Source organism: Notothenia rossii, assembly GCF_949606895.1.
Source record: "Notothenia rossii genome assembly, chromosome: 3".
In the NCBI taxonomy this organism is placed as follows: domain Eukaryota; kingdom Metazoa; phylum Chordata; class Actinopteri; order Perciformes; family Nototheniidae; genus Notothenia; species Notothenia rossii.
In genome coordinates this window covers 4,030,591-4,047,051 of record NC_136901.1, presented here as the reverse complement: position 1 = coordinate 4,047,051, position 16,461 = coordinate 4,030,591, and the positions used below count along the sequence as shown (strand labels likewise).

The window sequence follows — 16,461 nt, the reverse complement described above, 5'->3', positions numbered from 1 at the left end:
GTGTTGTTTGACCCCCAATAAATGATATTAAACAATGTTTTTTCGAACTCTATTTTGCCCATTCAGTCATGCATGATGGAATGTTACAGACAAATCTTGAAGTTTTAAACCCTTTTTTTTTAGACGCTTTCCTTAGAAAATACTCCCATAAAAGGTTTTCTGTGTTCATTCAATCTTACCTATTTTAAACCAATGCTATCATGAAGTAGCATAACATGGATGGAAAAGCACCTCACAATTCTACTTAAGGACAGGAAGTAGTAAATGCACTTTCCATAACTAATTTTACGATAGATTTACAACGTTCGAAGACCTTGTCAAAGTTCGGTGATGCATTTTGATTGAATGTTTCTTTTTAAAAGGTGAGCTCTTCCTGTTAGGGCCTTTCCTCTCGCTGACCTATCATGTTCACCGGCCATATCTTTCATTTTTATGTTTGCCGTCCTTATAGGTGCAATTTCCCCGGGTCTGGTACAGGCTGTTCTGATCTCACCCCGGCATCAGCTCGTATGGGCCACTTTATGTCTGGAAAAAAAACCCAGGAGAAGGCAGTGTGCCGTGCTACAAGCTAAAATAACTTTCAGGACACTAGCGTTTTTACAAAATCCCATCTATCCCACCCTCCATATCTGTAATGGAACCTAGCATCCCTGCAATGTGCACCCTATATTTGTCGTAAGCAGTTTTTTTTCCACCCCCCCTTCCTGTGTTTGCACGCCAGCTGCATTAAGTGGGCCATTTATACGATGGGGGCAATTCATCTTACAAAGCCGTCTTATTAGACTGTCACTTACACAGTATGAACAGTGCCTTCAAAACACCCCGAGGGATTTATCTGTTATTTCACTGCGAGAGAGAGAAAACAAACGCCTAATTGGACTGAGTCATCTCATCTTCTGCAGGATCGAAACAAAAGAGAAATAATACAAGAAAAAGTGTGAGGACGTTTTGGTGCGGCTGATTTTGCGGCAGCGTTTAAACTAACATCCGGTAGAAAAGCTGTGTGTTGTAATGTTTGCAGATGGATGAGAATGCGACAGACAGGAAGTAGAGCGAGAGACAGAAGGGGAGGAGGGGGAGGACTGATTGCCTGTCTGTGCTGTGAGGAAAGTAATCTCAGAGCAATCAAGATGTGTGGGCGGCCGACAGCTCTGCGCTTTGCCTTAAAAAAAAAACACGGCCAGGTAGCGGAAAATCATTAGGCTCCGCTCTTGACCCCATAGGTCACTTTTATTGGACAACCGCTGTGTTTCGTAGCAAACCCACGCTGCTCACAAATTAACCGACGGGACGGATGGAGAGACACACGGTCACATATAGACGGACAGAAACGTGCATTTGTCTCCAGGGGAAATGTCCACAAGTCGGCACCCCACTGTGTCTCTTTAGTGCCATTTCTGATCGACACGGGGCTTTTAACTCGGGTCTAAATAGTGATTTGAGGCCTTTTGATCTTACTTTTGCTGCTAGCAAAAATATTTGACTACTAGGGCTGTCCCGATTACCATTTGTCGTGCTCCGGATATTCGGTAGTAATCAGCAGCGAATATTCGTTCCGCACGGGGGGGCGGCGTAGTTATCAGCAGCGAACCGCTACGACACGTGTATTTTGGTGTATTCACGGCATTCTTTTTGTTATTCTACAGTATTGTTGTTTTATAGTTATTTGTTAATGTAACCCGATCTGTGTTCTTTGAAATTGATAAGGATATTGCATTGTGTTTGTTACTTTCGTTGCAGTTGTATCTTCAGTGTAATTTGGCTTGGCTTTCTATTTTGAATAGACATGCTTTTATTTTGAAGGAGAGTTAGCGCAGTTGACAGGAAGTTGTTGTTGCTATGGAAACAACGTGACGGAGATTAATGGAGAAAAAGTAATATCTACATATAAAGACGGAAAAAAGTAAACGATAACGTTTATGGTTAAGTGTTAGCACCCCCCGAAGAGGCACAAGCTCTTACGTTGATATTGGAGATTTCAATAAATAAAAATAAAAAAACGAAAGAAATAAAAAACGAATATCCGAATAACGAAATTGAAACCCGGATAGTACTCCAACGAACGAATATTCGGATATTCGGGTACAGCCCTATTGACTACTAACGATCTGGTCCCATGTCTCGAAGTCTGGCGCAACATTATATTTGAGTTGGTTCCCCGGAATATCTCACAAATGTTTTACATGCCAAATCTAATCAGCTCTATACAATCTGGAAGCCTTACTTAAATTTCCTTGGACCTGAATTGTCGGCTGTTATTGTTAAAGGAACCTCATGGATCTCCTCATAAATTCATCATCAATCATACATGTGATACTCCTGTAACCATCTACGTGTATGTATGTTTGAGACTGAGCTGTTTTCGTTATGTTTTGTCTTTTTGTTTGCTTTGTAATGATCTATTTGTCATGTATGTGCTACGTCATTATTGTGTTGTAAAAATAAGATTCCTGAGAGTGAAGAGGGGGGAAGCAGCAATGGGATTAAATCCTGGATTTTTGGGGGCACAGGTCAAAACGGACCTGACTGGACGCTCAATGTGTGTAACTGGGCTTACCTTTTAGAATTTTTCTGTTAAAGAATTACATTATTTATGGTCATTATTCATTGATTTTAGTGACAAATTATTTTGCCGATTGACATTTAAAGGTGGGGTAGATAAGTTTGAGAAACCGGCTCGAGATACACTTTTTGTTATATTCCATGGAATGCTCTAAACATCCTGATAGCAATGAATATCTGAAGTGCTTTGACAAAAAATCCATACAAAAATATCATTTGTGGAAGCCGTGGCGCTGTAAAAAGCACGACCAATCATCTGAGCCGGCCCGGCTAAAGTAACTGGATGGCCTACCCGCCTGTCAGCCTTCCATCTGTGCACAAACTTATCTCGTGCCCTCATTGGTCATGTGCGCGTTCGTGTGTGTTGGAGGAGGGGCTCTGTGAGGAAGTGGAAGATTTTCTCCGGTTGTGTATTTTCAAATTCTAGTGATCTCGAGCTGGTTTCTCCAAAATTACCTACCCCACCTTTAATGGGGCCCTATTATACTGGCAGGCAGTAAAAGCATGTAAACACACACAGTAGAGGCTCACCTTTTATATTTCTACGCCTGAGAGTAGAGGGGGAAGCAGCAGTGGGATTCAATCCTGGACATTTGGGGGCACACAGTAATAGATCTCAGAGTGTGTGTGTCCGCCGAGCTGTTACACACTGATCTGAGCACGTTAAAGGGTAATAGGGGCTGATAGCTTGCCTGTTAAAACCCTAAATGGCTTCTACAATATTCCCGTCTCTACTCTAACGGCCGTGAACGGCTCGGTTTCTTCCTTTAATAACCCCAAAATGTTTCAGAGGCAACGCTCAGGTCACAAGCTTTTCTTAGACTCTGCTAGTCTGGCAATATTATTAGTATTTTTTTTTTGGAGCTCTTCATATTGCACACGGTGTAATTAGTTCTTTGTAATTAGCGCAATGTATTGCTTTGCGTTTCCCTTTGAGACACAAGCACTTGAACACAGAGGTCTTAATTTGCAATATTACACACTGTGTAATTGGGAATTTGTTTTTTCGCATCCCTCTGAGACCCGCAGACATGTACAAGTATAACGGGAGTGGACAAGGGAGAGCCGCTGGGGGAAGGACACGTGTGTGTTTTATATAAGTAGTCCACTTTATTAAATAAATACCAAAAAACAGCCAATCAGAAGCTGTTCTCGGCGCTCACACACTGCAGTTAGTCATATGTCGACATATATTCTTGTACTAAGTTAGATTTCTTTATCTTTTGTATTTTGAAATCTGGTGTAAATACTTTAAGTTAAATTGTCCTTTTTTTTAATAGTTGTTATATTTTTGACCTTATTTTCCTAAGTTGTGTATGTTTGCACCACCATACACCAAAGCAAATTCCTTGTTTGTGTCACCGTACCTTTTATTTATGTTTGTTTTGTATATTCAAATGTGATGTAAGTACTTGTCTTTATTATTTTTTCATGTAAAATCGTCCTTTTTTTATATAATTGTTATATTTTTGACCTTATTTTCTTCTGTTGTTTACGTTTGCACCACCAAATTCCTTGTCTGTGTCACCGTACCTGCCAAAAAACTTGATTCTGATTCTCCAACATGATGCACTCTGGGGAAGTTTCATTCAATATCACCTGTAGATCCCTGAGAGCCGACTAATAATAGTAAGAATACTAATGCGCGGCCCCATATGGAGTGAGATATAGTCCCTTATTGGTTCGAGGGGATGATATTAAACAGCATTATATGAGCAGGTGACAATGCAGCCGCAGCCAATTTCCCTAGATATGAAAAGAAGAAGATTGCAGTTGGGATTACCCTCTGTTCGGAGGTCGGGGGGGGCTGATTGTTTGTCTTTGATCTGCTGCCGCTTGTCCTCCTCTTCCTCCTCTGGTTTCTGTTTGTCTTTCAGAGGCTCATCCTCATCCTCACCCTCGCCCTGTTTGCCTCCCGGCGATCTGGGAGTCTGTGTTTTCCCCCGACTGAGCTCAGGGTCGCTGTCGGAGCCGGAGAGGACGATGCATTCCTCGTCCTTTTCACCCAGAGGGGGGGTGTGAGGCCTGGGGGGCTCTGAGCCTGCACAAGGGGGAGAAGGGGAGAAAGAGAGAGAGAGAAGAGAGATTTTGTTTGTTTTTTAAAACACTTTGATTTTCAACAACAATGAGCTTATTTAACATTAGCCGCTTTCACACCAAGTAATTAGCCAGTACTTGTCCCCGGTACTTGTCCCCCCCCTGAACTCTTTAGTCCCTCGAACTATCTAGTACAGGGGTGTCAAACTCAAGGCCCGGGGGCCAAATCCGGCCCTCGACTTCATTTTATGTGGCCCCACAAGAGCTTGCAAATAATATAATACGTTTATTATACGGTTACATGCCACTTTACAGAATCACGTTGCCCATAAACTACATGTCCCACAATGCATCTCCTTTTGTGAAATGCGCACAGAAGAGACTTGCAATTATTTGCCGTAGACTTCTGCTTTCAGACGTAGTTAATTAATAAGTTATTACCCTATCTGATAATAATCCAATTCAGAGGCAATAATGTAATATAATATAAATATATTATATTTATATAGTTACAACCGGCCCTTTGAGTGCAACCTTAACGCTAATGTGGCCCACGATGAAAATGAGTTTGACATCCCTGATCTACAGTAGTAGATCGAGTTCTCACCGGAATAAGTCCCTGAGGGAGGATTAGGGAAATGAAGCCGCTGACGTCACTTCTTCTTCTGTTGCTTTGGGTTTACTGGCAGGCTTACTTTGTAGTGGTTTATCTGCTATTAATCTTTGCACTAAGGTGCCTCTGCTGCTGAGCCTATTTACCATGCATACACACACCTGGGACAGCGTGATGCCGTTATTGTTATTATTGCACTATTGTAATTTGGCCTGTCTTGACTGTGCTAAATAAAAGAGAGAACCAAAAGCACCGTACAAAATATCAGCTTTATTGTCAATTGACACGCTGTTCAGATAGAAGCTGCTGGGCCGAGTGAATCGCCAGAAGCGCCGACACCTCCTCATCACTCCACTTCACTTTTATTTTTGTGTTGCCATAAGTTAGTCTCTCTCTGTTGGTGCGCTACGCTAATGCGAGCAAATAAAATGGCGGCTTCACAAAACTTTTCGGAGTTTTACGGGGCGTGGTTTAAAATTCACCCAGCCAATCAGAAACTGTTAGTGTGGCCGACACACCCACGAACCATTTCCAAGTAGTACCTCTCCAGCAGGGACTATCTGGGGGTGAAGCGGTTCGCGCGAACTAGGGACTAGTTCCAGATCCTTTTTGGTGTGAAACCAAATCTCCCCCCCCCTATCGGCCTAGTTCGGGGGGAAAAGGACTCCGATGTGAAAGCGCGAGATATTTCTTTCTTTGATTTTTTAAAACACTTTTATTTAGATTTATCATCTGAGCCGGCCAGGCTAAAATAACTGGATGGCCTACCTGCCTGTCAGCGTTCCATCTGTGCACAAACTTATCTCTTGCCCTCATTGGTCACGTGTTCAAATTCTAGCACACTCGAGCTGGTTTCTCCAAAATTACTTACCCCACCTTTAACTAGACATTGAGAGAAGATTTTTATTTTTTCGATTTTAATTTCACATAAAAACAGAGTTAAAGCTGAGCTCTCCCTCCTCCACCACAGAGCACACAGCTGTCGTGAAACACCACCGGTTTAAAAACTCTTCCATATTTCTCATCAGACAGTGAAATCTAAAATCTGCAGTAATTTTCTCTTGCGTATACCAACGACAAAAACATGTTTGTGAGTTGCTGACCGGCTGTACTGTTTACTTTGTTTTTCCTGCTTTTGTAGATCGACATTTTTGCCCCAAAATAAAATTCAACAGTTCCCAGGGAGGGGGGGGAGAGAGAGAGAGAGAGAGAGAGAGAGAGAGAGAGAGAGAGAGAGAGAGAGAGGGAGAGAGAGGGCGAGAGAGAGGGAGGTGGAGAGAGAGAGAGGGAGAGAGAGAGGGAGAGAGAGAGAAGGAGAGAGAGAGAGAGGGCGAGAGAGAGGGAGGTGGAGAGAGGTGGAGAGAGAGAGGGCGAGAGAGAGGGAGGTGGAGAGAGAGAGAGAGGTGGAGAGAGAGAGAGGGAGGGCGAGAGAGAGAGAGGGAGGGCGAGAGAGAGAGCGTGAGAGGTGGAGAGAGAGAGAGAGAGGTAGAGAGAGAGAGGGCGAGAGAGAGAGCGTGAGAGGTGGAGAGAGAGAGAGAGGTGGAGAGAGAGAGAGAGAGAGAGAGAGAGAGAGAGAGAGAGAGAGAGAGAGAGAGAGAGAGGTGGAGAGAGAGAGAGAGAGGGGTTACTTTATTGGCCGAGTTGCACTGTAATCAGACTTTGAAGAGTTTCATTCCCCGGCGAGATATCCATCATCTGAGGAGGGAGACTAAATGAATGCTGACATGAAAGTAAAACTCAATATGTCTCATTAGGGAGTGATCAGCCACCAGGAGTCCTTCACTGACCAACTTCCAAGAGAGACCACGTCAACACATTCACCTCTTCATAGGAGGATACAAGGAAGCATTTACTTTGACTTACATATATTATATTTATGGATTATTCTCTATTCATTTCATGCTAAAATTGAGTTTCTTTAACTTGTTTTTTTAAATACATGTTTTTATTTTTCTTTAATTGCAAATTCTTACTGTTTATATACATTTTTTAAATTAATTTCTTTATTATCTTACATTTTTTTCATGCAAAAATTGAGTCGCTTAAACTTCTTATATTATCAAAAATATCTGACTTTTTTTATTGCACATTTTTCCTTTAACTTATGTTTATATACATATTTATAATTTTTTATCTTATATTTATTTAATTCTTAAATAGAGTTAATGTCATAAATCACAATTTCCTCCAAAAAGATGTCTAAATGAATCTTTTTAAAACATATTGTATTATCAGTAGCTGCAGGATTCCCACATGAACACCTGCCGTTCACCAGCTCTCTGATCCGTCAATACAATTAGCGAAGAGTGAATTATGTTTGTGTCACATTGTTTTGTTAATTGCCCACCTGCGTCATGTGCAATTAGACCTAAACTAAATAATTGTCAGCGATTGCTGCATCTGGCGGGATTCAAACAGCTCCACCTCGTAGATCAGATACAAAACTTCTTGTTCTTCTCTTAAACCATTCATGGATCTTTTCATGCATAACTAATGGTGTAATCCTGCAAAGGTCAAGCAGCGATCCAAGCCACAAAGATGTTAATGGATGCAGGGATTATGCCGTTGCCATTCATAGACTCCCCGTTATTAAAAAATCACTTTTAAGTGGTGCTCTGAGGTGCTCTCGAACTGCAGGTAGTACTGATCGTCATCAAGGTAAAGCTAACAGACGCATTAGGTGGAAGGCAATTATTTCCAATGAATTATAATTCAGAGTTTCCTTTCCCGACTTAGTTCAATTTAAGTCATATCCTCTTAAATTACTTGTTGAACTTGAGGTGTGAAGTCTAACAAGACAGTAAGTTGTGAGACTCGGGGACGCAGAGGGCTAATTAGTGATCCTTCCTCTCGGTGGCTTGTTTCTTTCAAAAGGCCAGGCTATAGTCGGCTTCCTTGAAAATGTCATCCGAGTCTCCGGGCTCCTGAACCCCGCTAACAAGCCGAGCGAAACCACGGAGAGACCGCTCAATTTGTGTGAAGCTGTCCCCACCGAGGACGACGTTAAGGGGGGGAATTCTTATAAATGATTCATGGACAAAGTTGGTCTTTTGTTATGTTTTGATAAAGCAATCAAGAAAGTCAATATACGAGTGAAATCGATCTCAAATGTAGGAACAGAGCTACTTCATCCTCAGAGGATTGAGAAGTTCTCACAGCTTACAGTCTCACTATATAGAAGAGAATATCCAACCGGTCCCACCCTTAAATTCCCTTAGGCATCATCTAAACATCAAACCATTAAACCATAAAACCCCCGAGTCCTAAACCATTTGTAAATCCACGTGTTACACTTCCTCCTGAAATGTAAACACTAAACATACGTCTCTGTTAAACACATACAAGACTAAAAACACAATTTAACATTGTAAAAGGCAGAGTATAAGACTATATGTTTTAAATGATTATATGATAACTTGACACAGGCTCTCGTCATCTCTCGCCTAGACTACTGCAACTCCCTCCTGGCTGGTCTACCTGCATGTGCCATCCGACCTCTGCAGCTCATCCAGAATGCAGCGGCTCGTCTGGTCTTCAACCTTCCTAAATGTTCCCACACCACGCCGCTCCTCCGCTCCCTTCACTGGCTTCCAGTAACTGCTAGAATCCACTTCAAGACACTGGCACTTGCATATCATGCTGTGAATGGATCTGGCCCTTCCTACATCCAGGACATGGTTAAACCGTGGTTGCCAGAAACTGACCATGATCAAATTCGAAAATCGGACATCCCTGGCGAATATTAATCGATTATTTGCCGCCAACTTGAAATGTTGTGGCTCTATGAAACCTGATGATTCTGTTTTCCTCAAGTTTGTATCTTCTTGGTCGAATGCACTTATTGCAAGTCGCTTTGGATTAGGGATGTCCCGATCACCTTTTTTTGCTCCCGATCCGATCATTTGATTTTGACAATACCGATTTTTCCCGAAAAAAAAAAAAGCATTGAAGTTGTCCCTTAAGGTTATTTTTTTATTTAAATTGGATATTCTATCCAACATGGATATAGCTTCTTTTTTTCACAGCAGCATTGGATCAGTTCAGTTGTGCAGCATTGGATCAAAACTAAATAAAGCTTATCAGTACTCGTTAGCTTACTGCTACAATTAGACACTGCGCCCACTCTGTTGCCTGATTTGAGAGAAATAAGCAACCAGGTCTATGAAAACAAGCCCCAAAGAAGCAACACATACATGATGTTCTGTAATTTGAAACCAAAACTAAGGCCTCAGGATGACTTTAAGACTTGAACATGGTCATTTTTGTTTTGTAACATTGAATACAAAATTTAAAAAAAGTATTTATAAAAAAATTAATTAAAAAAATCCCGATCGCCGATTTTTTTCTCCTGATTCTGATCTTTTGAAAATCACATGATCGGCTCCGATCCCCGAACACGTGATCGGATCGGGAAATTTCTACTTTGGATAAAAGTGTCAGCTAAATGTAATCTAATGTAATGACACGAAATCCTGCTCGATTCCACCAGTCAACCCCCTGGTTTTCCCCCCAATAAGGGTCCCATTGTCTGTAGTGGCTCGATAACGCTCCGAAAGCATACTTCCACACACGTTCAAAACGGCATAAGCGTATAAGAGTTCAAATGACAGAATAACTCACTGCTTCGGTTTAATGCTACAAATCTGTCCAAACATGAGGACAAAGGACACAAGAGACATGCCATGTTGTTGGACAGAAAAAGGTTGAAAACACCAGAACTACAAACACTCAAATGGTTGAACTGAAGCCGCCTTGTTGCTAACTTCCTCTAAATAAACTTATATCATCTAACCCACCTGAGATGTCACACAAGGGAGATAATAGTGCATGACAGTTTGATTAAAAACACCTCTCAATTACTGACGCTATAGCAAAACAGTGATTCAATTTGTGGCCAATTAATGAAAGCGACAGTCATTTGGTGAGTTCCCATCCCTGCTGCACGGGAAATAGAGAGCCAATGTGGACATTAAAAAAACAACTGCAGCTTGGCATTAAAGTTGTATTATAAAAGAAAAACACTTTAGGTTTGCACGACAAGGTTTTCAAGAGCTCCTCAACAGGACATAGAAGTGTCCGTGAGGTTGAAGTAGGAGTACAACTCGACTTATACACGGTTTCTGGACCATGGCATATCTTTTTTGGGGGCTTTCGAAGAGGGAAAAACATGCATTCACATTGCTGCGCTCAAAGTTCAGCATTATAACAACTTTGACCTCGTTTACCTCCAACCTTTCAATGCGCAACCAATCAGAAGGGGCACAAATGAGGAAGTAACCATTTCAACTAGTGGTGCAAGATAATTATCGGGAATTATGACGTCATCCCGATAAACCCGATACAAGTATTAATAGCCCCGATAATATACAATATATTTTTTGGGTAAAAAAAAAGAAAAGAATACTGCGGTGTGGATGGATTGGGATGAGGGGCGCTTGTTTTTCACTCGGCTCCTCCCGTTTTGCCAGTACTGTGGTATTAGTGGTTTAGGAAGAGGGAAGTTTTTCACAAATCCAGCGCTCCCTAACTCATGCCTGGCTGTGACGTAAATGGTGTGCGGCCGTGAAGCCAGGACAGTAAACAAACATGTCGTCGGTAGTATGGGACTATTTCAAAGTTTCAGACTTAGATAGTTCGCTTGCTATCTGTATTAACAAATGCAATGCAGAAGTTTCACGAGGAGGGAAAAAGGCAACGAGCTATAATACTTCCAACCTGATGAGTCACCTGAAACATCGCCATCGCTACGATGGTGTGTTAAAAGCGTACGAAGACGCCTGCGCTGCTAAACTAGCGGCGAATCCAAAGCCAGCTGCAAAGGCACCGGGGCTTTACCTATCGACGAGGCTTTTGAAAAAGGCAAGAAGTTTACCAGAGACGACCCCAGGGCTAAAACGATCTCTAACTTCATCATAGAAACGATGGCGCCAATTGTTCATTCATTGTTTTTAACCGATAATAATATAATATATATATATATTATATTATTATCGGTTATCGGTATCGGTCTTGAGAAGCAGGAAGTTATCGGTATCGGTTTCAAAAAAACAATATCGTGCATCCCTAATTTCAACGAAACATAACTGGGTGTTTTCTTCACAACCTGCAGCTTTAAGCATGGATTAACTGTGTGTTTACCTCATAGATTGCATTAAATATGGACGTAGTCTCTGTGATGTCACCATAAGAGAGTAATAATAGAAAGCCCAACACGTAGAGCAGCAGCAGCTAAGGGATATTGTAGCAGGCTCCTAAAATGCCATTTCTGTTTCAATACTTATTACATAAAGTTCCTTATTTTCTTCCTGGTACAAACACCTTATGGCACACCGACTGATGTCCTCATGCATGCAGACTATTCCTCCTCTACAGCTGCTGTCTTACTGCTCAAATCAACACACATTAAAAAGAGAAATCCTGTGTTTCTTTACTGTAAATATGAAGCTTTGCTGTCCGTGCACCGTGTGTTCTGCACACCGTCACTTTGAGGGACCGTTGCACCTTGAAGGGATAACACATCTCGTGCTCCGACCTGATTATTTCCTGCGAGCTGAGGTTGAGAGATATCTCCATAAATACAGTTGTTATTTCTCACAGCACAGTCTGTCATTTACACATGCAGCAGGTTGTTACATTCCCTGTGTGGAGCTGACACGGCCTGCTGCTGCTGTGAATGCAGAGTGCCGCTTGTGACAAAGAAGAGTGTGATTGCTGAATAGTTATCAAGCATCTGCTGCAGCTGAGAATGAAATGGGGGGTGAATTGTGTTAAAAAATATATGTGTGTGTGTGTGTGTGTGTGTGTGTGTGTGTGTGTGTGTGTGTGTGTGTGTGTGTGTGTGTGTGTGTGTGGGTGGGAGGGGTGAGTGTGTGGGTGTTTTCGCGATGCTCAAAGCCTGAGGTAGTGCTCGTTTGAACTGTGTGTGTTTTAAGAGCAACATCCTCACTTGCAATGGACTGAGCTGCACACCAATCTTCAGCTAATATTGACTCTGTACTTACACTGAATATAGATTCCTGTGTGCGTAATGAGACTTGAGAGTCGTTTATGCAGATAGGGAAGATATTCAATGGATAACGTATACTATTTCTTTATGTTTCAGTAGCTAGGTGACATTAATCTGTATGAAAGTAACCATCATATTGTAATTTTAGGCAATTTAGACCCTCTTTTGGGACGTTTAGTTCGGATTAAAATTCTCATTAAAACTCATGTGTGTTCTTATCCTACTGTGAAGTTTGAGCAGGTTATGAAGTATAACATCCAAGAGATAGAGGAAAATATGTTTGACATGAAGGTATAGTTTTATCCTTATTCGCTTCCTTGCTAGGAGTGAGATAGAAACGTCTAAATATGAAGCTGCAGCCATCGGTTACACAAAGTCATGAGATCTATACGTCTGTCGGATTGTATCCCTCCGATATCAATAACCCATTCAATCCAGTGGGTCATCCCGCATTAAAAAGAAGCACTAAACTAATACTGCTGCCAAAACAGCGATCCCATTTTAGGATATTTTTTCCTCGCAGCAATCTCAGACATTTAAAGAGCGCGGACCTGCAGCCTGCCAGGTCACAACGACTTCCTCCCGGTTGCTTCCAGCACGATACAATCATAGGCTGTCAGAGAGGGAACTTTTTTCCAACTTTGTGCGAGACGTTTGCAGCAAAAGTAAGCGCCTGTTTTCTCTCTCTGGGTTTGACAGGTGAGAATTATACGGAGTCCTTGTCATCTGCGAAGAGAGAGAGAGAATTCTGCGAGAGGAGCTATTTCAGGCTCTGCCTCCATCTTTCGCTATCACGCGTCTCCATCTGGTGAAATCTGTAATGCTGTTGAAAAGTATTATGTCAACAGACTGCGGCAATTGATATTGACAGGAAGGAAAATAAAGAAATGAATGGATTTCAGCTTCAAGCGCTTCATTCCAAGCAAGAGATGATGGCTTTATTTTCCTTATTCCCTTAATGGAATCCAGTTTGCAGCGAAGTGAAGTTTGTGAATTAATAAAAGACACACACACACCGGGTCTGGTTACCTTCTAGGAGTAAACCAAAGAGGCGTAAATGTACAAAATATGCTGCAGAAAAAACGAAGAAACAAAAAAGGGTGCAATCTGAACACTAACGGATTATAGATTCTGGGTGTTTCTCAATGTCGAGGATGCTTGCTTGGTAGCACATGTCTTCCGAGTCACTTGCTCCAGAAGCGAGGCAAGAATCCTTCCTGGCATTCGGAAAACGAAGAGTGGAACAGGCTAGCAAGTGTGCGTCATATGAGAGAGGCCCCACCTTACATTTTGCACCACAGATTTGGGGAAATTGGTCCGTGTGCAAAGCATTGTGGGAATTTGAAGGACGCAAAGTCTACCCATGTGCAGCCTCGAAATTACCCCAAAACGAAGTACGCCGGGCTCGGTAGAATTCCAAGTATGCTGGACATTGGAACAGTCCTTTGGCGGCACTCGATGACGTAGCATGTTTGAAATAGTGGCTCTGGAGCATCCTTCCTCGGCATTGAGAAACACCCTCTGTCTCAGCTCAATGGAGTCACTTGTAAAATACCAAATAACTTGCCGTAACACATGATTGTTAATGAATAAAATCAGTGTACGCTCCCATGAGATTGTTCTCAAAAGACAGAACATATTTCATATTATTCGCAGCTATAGCGAAGTTGAAGCTGCATGCAAAGTCTCTGTTATGTTGTTCAGTGTTCTTCCGCCTTATTATATAAAAGTAAATCTAAATAACACACTATAGGTGTATGCATGTTTCTCCTTGTTGCTTTGCAAGTGTCCGTAATACAAGAGTAGGTCAGGTTATTAGTGATTTAATGTGTCTGAATCTTAGCAGTATACTGGATCATGTATTCAAGTTTTGTTATGTTTCAGTAGCTAGGTGACATTATGTTGTATAAGAATAATCAGAATATTGTAATTTTAGACCCTCTTATGGGACGTTTAGTTTGGATTAGGGATCTGGATCATCCTGTGAAGTTTGAGTGGGTTATGAAGTATACAGTCAAAGAGATAGAGGGAAACATGTTTTAAATCAGTGGTTCTCAACTGGTGGGTCGCTGGTTGGTGAGTGAAGAAAAATAATTAAAAAACATTTTTGGGGGGGGGGGAAAAGTCAAACTTTTATTTTGAAGGCCCAATTTTCTAACGCTGTGCATGCAGTGAGGTTGGACTGGAAGTACCGGAGACCAGTAGTCACGTAGTGATCATCTTCTCAATAAAATATCTTTGCTGATGTTTTTTCGAGTCTTCTGGCCAATCAGAATCAAGATTGTTGCCGGAAGTCCCCACGGAGAATAACTTTGCGGGAGAACTCTTCTTTATACATCCATGGGTACAACTTCAGATAAAAATGAACACATAATGAAATATGACCCCTGGTCTGATGATTGACAGGTCACAGAACAATGGGGGCTATCTACCCTTACCCACAATTTAAAGTAATTAACACAGACTATCTCCTCTCTACTCTTCTCTCGGTGTGGAGCACCAAGCTGTCAGAACAAAATGAAAAACAAACAATGGCATAAAATATTATTAATATGTCGGGTAGTAATAGATTTATTTATTTCCTACTCAGAGTGTACCAGAATGCGTAGTTTATGTTAGTGTTTCTAAAAATCTCCTGGGGGAGAATCCCCCCTGACCCCCCTGCTGGGGTTGGGTTTTCAGCATGTGTGCCTTTTTATATAGTTCAGCTTCGATTCCATCATCTCATTAAACCTTTTTTAAAAGCATTCTTTAGTTCTGTGAAGGGATATATGCGCTGTACTTCACTTTTATTAATAATGTATGCTGAAAAGCGTATATATTACTGCAGGATTTTTTGTTGAATAGATTTGAGTACTTCAAAATGTTGGGTCGGGATTTATTGACCAAGTAAAAAGTGTGTCCCGAGGCCTGACCAGTTGAGAACCACTGTTTTAAATGATGTCTTTAAAAAAGCATATTTCAACATCTAGTGTTTTATCCTTATTCGCTTTCTTGCTAAGAGTACGATAGATACGGCCAATGGTTAATCTAAATAAAGCACGATATGGTTAATGCATGTTTCTCCTTGTTTGTTGTATACAAGTTTCTTTATGTTTCAGTAGCTAAGTGTCATTTTAGGCAATTTAGACCCTCTTTTGGGACGTTCAGTTTGGATTAAGCTAACAAACTATTATTCTGTAACCCAAGAGGTTATTTGTGATTGAATGTGAGTCTTACCTGACGGAGCAGTAGTAGAAGGGCGTTTGACGTTGCACATCTCGCAGTACGGCATCAAGCCACTATTGGAGTATGTGCAGGACACACAGCTCCACTCAGACGTTGGTCCGGTCTCCAGAAGTTTCCGTGGGTTCATGGAGAAGAAGCTGGGGCTGCTGGGTAATTTCCCCCCGGCTGAAGACCTTCTTTTACCCCCACGTTGAGGCCTGAGACTGGGGCTCGGCTGTGGGGTCCGCAGCCTCTTCACCTGGGGGGAGAAGTCCACGTCGGGGATGGTTTCGGTTTCTTTAATCTCCTCTCTTTCTTCAGAGTTCGTTCCCTTGACGCTCGTCTCTGAGGGAGATGTTTCCTCGTCTCCTGTCCTCTTCCTCTTCTTCTCCTTATTGCCGCCCGGCGAGAAGAAGGAACGAATGTCGTGCTGCTTCTCTTTCTCAAACTGAGGGAAAAAGGAAGCAGAGAGAACAGGTTTCTTCAATTGAAAGATTAAATACAGCAAAAGATCCAAGAAGCAAATCTCAGTTTTATAATTATATATATTATATTTCTATTTTATGTTTGTTTATTTTTGACTCAAACTATTGTCTTAACATGCTGCTGTATCGAAAACATTTCCCAATTTGGGATCAATAAATATATCTTAATCTTATACAGACTCCGTGATGTTATGTATAAGATAAGATGGTGCTTTATTGATCTCAATTTGGGAATTCTTTTGCGGAAATGTATGAGAAATATTGTATTAACAGAACAACTATGGGCAGTCAATCTTAATGTGTTCCTTTTTGGATGATCTCAGCTTTGAAAAGAGGTCAAATAAAGCAGTCTTTTACTCCAGGTGAACTCACATGAGTGAAGAAGACGTCCTCTTTGTAGTCTCCGCTGTTTCTCTCCGGCGGCAGAAGCATCTCACTCGGTTTCCACGCGTCGGAGAAGTTCAGAAACTCCCATTTGTCCTTGTCGCCCTCGTCGGCCTTCAGATATTCCTTCCTGCCATTCAAGGTGCTGCCGGTCACCGTTTCCTGAA

General features: G+C 41.7%; 1 protein-coding gene across 3 annotated transcripts in view; it reads right to left on the bottom strand.

The window, feature by feature from the left end:
* Positions 1-16,461, bottom strand: part of zranb3 (zinc finger, RAN-binding domain containing 3) — an 89,883-nt gene that overhangs the window by 24,811 nt on the left and 48,611 nt on the right. For all 3 annotated transcript variants that reach the window (XM_079667602.1, XM_079667601.1, XM_079667603.1), the window contains 3 exons: positions 16,283-16,456; positions 15,438-15,873; positions 4,346-4,603 (listed from right to left, as the gene is read on the bottom strand). In XM_079667602.1, the coding sequence (XP_079523728.1) occupies positions 4,346-4,603; positions 15,438-15,873; positions 16,283-16,456 (868 nt within the window). The remainder of the gene's footprint in view (positions 1-4,345; positions 4,604-15,437; positions 15,874-16,282; positions 16,457-16,461) is intronic.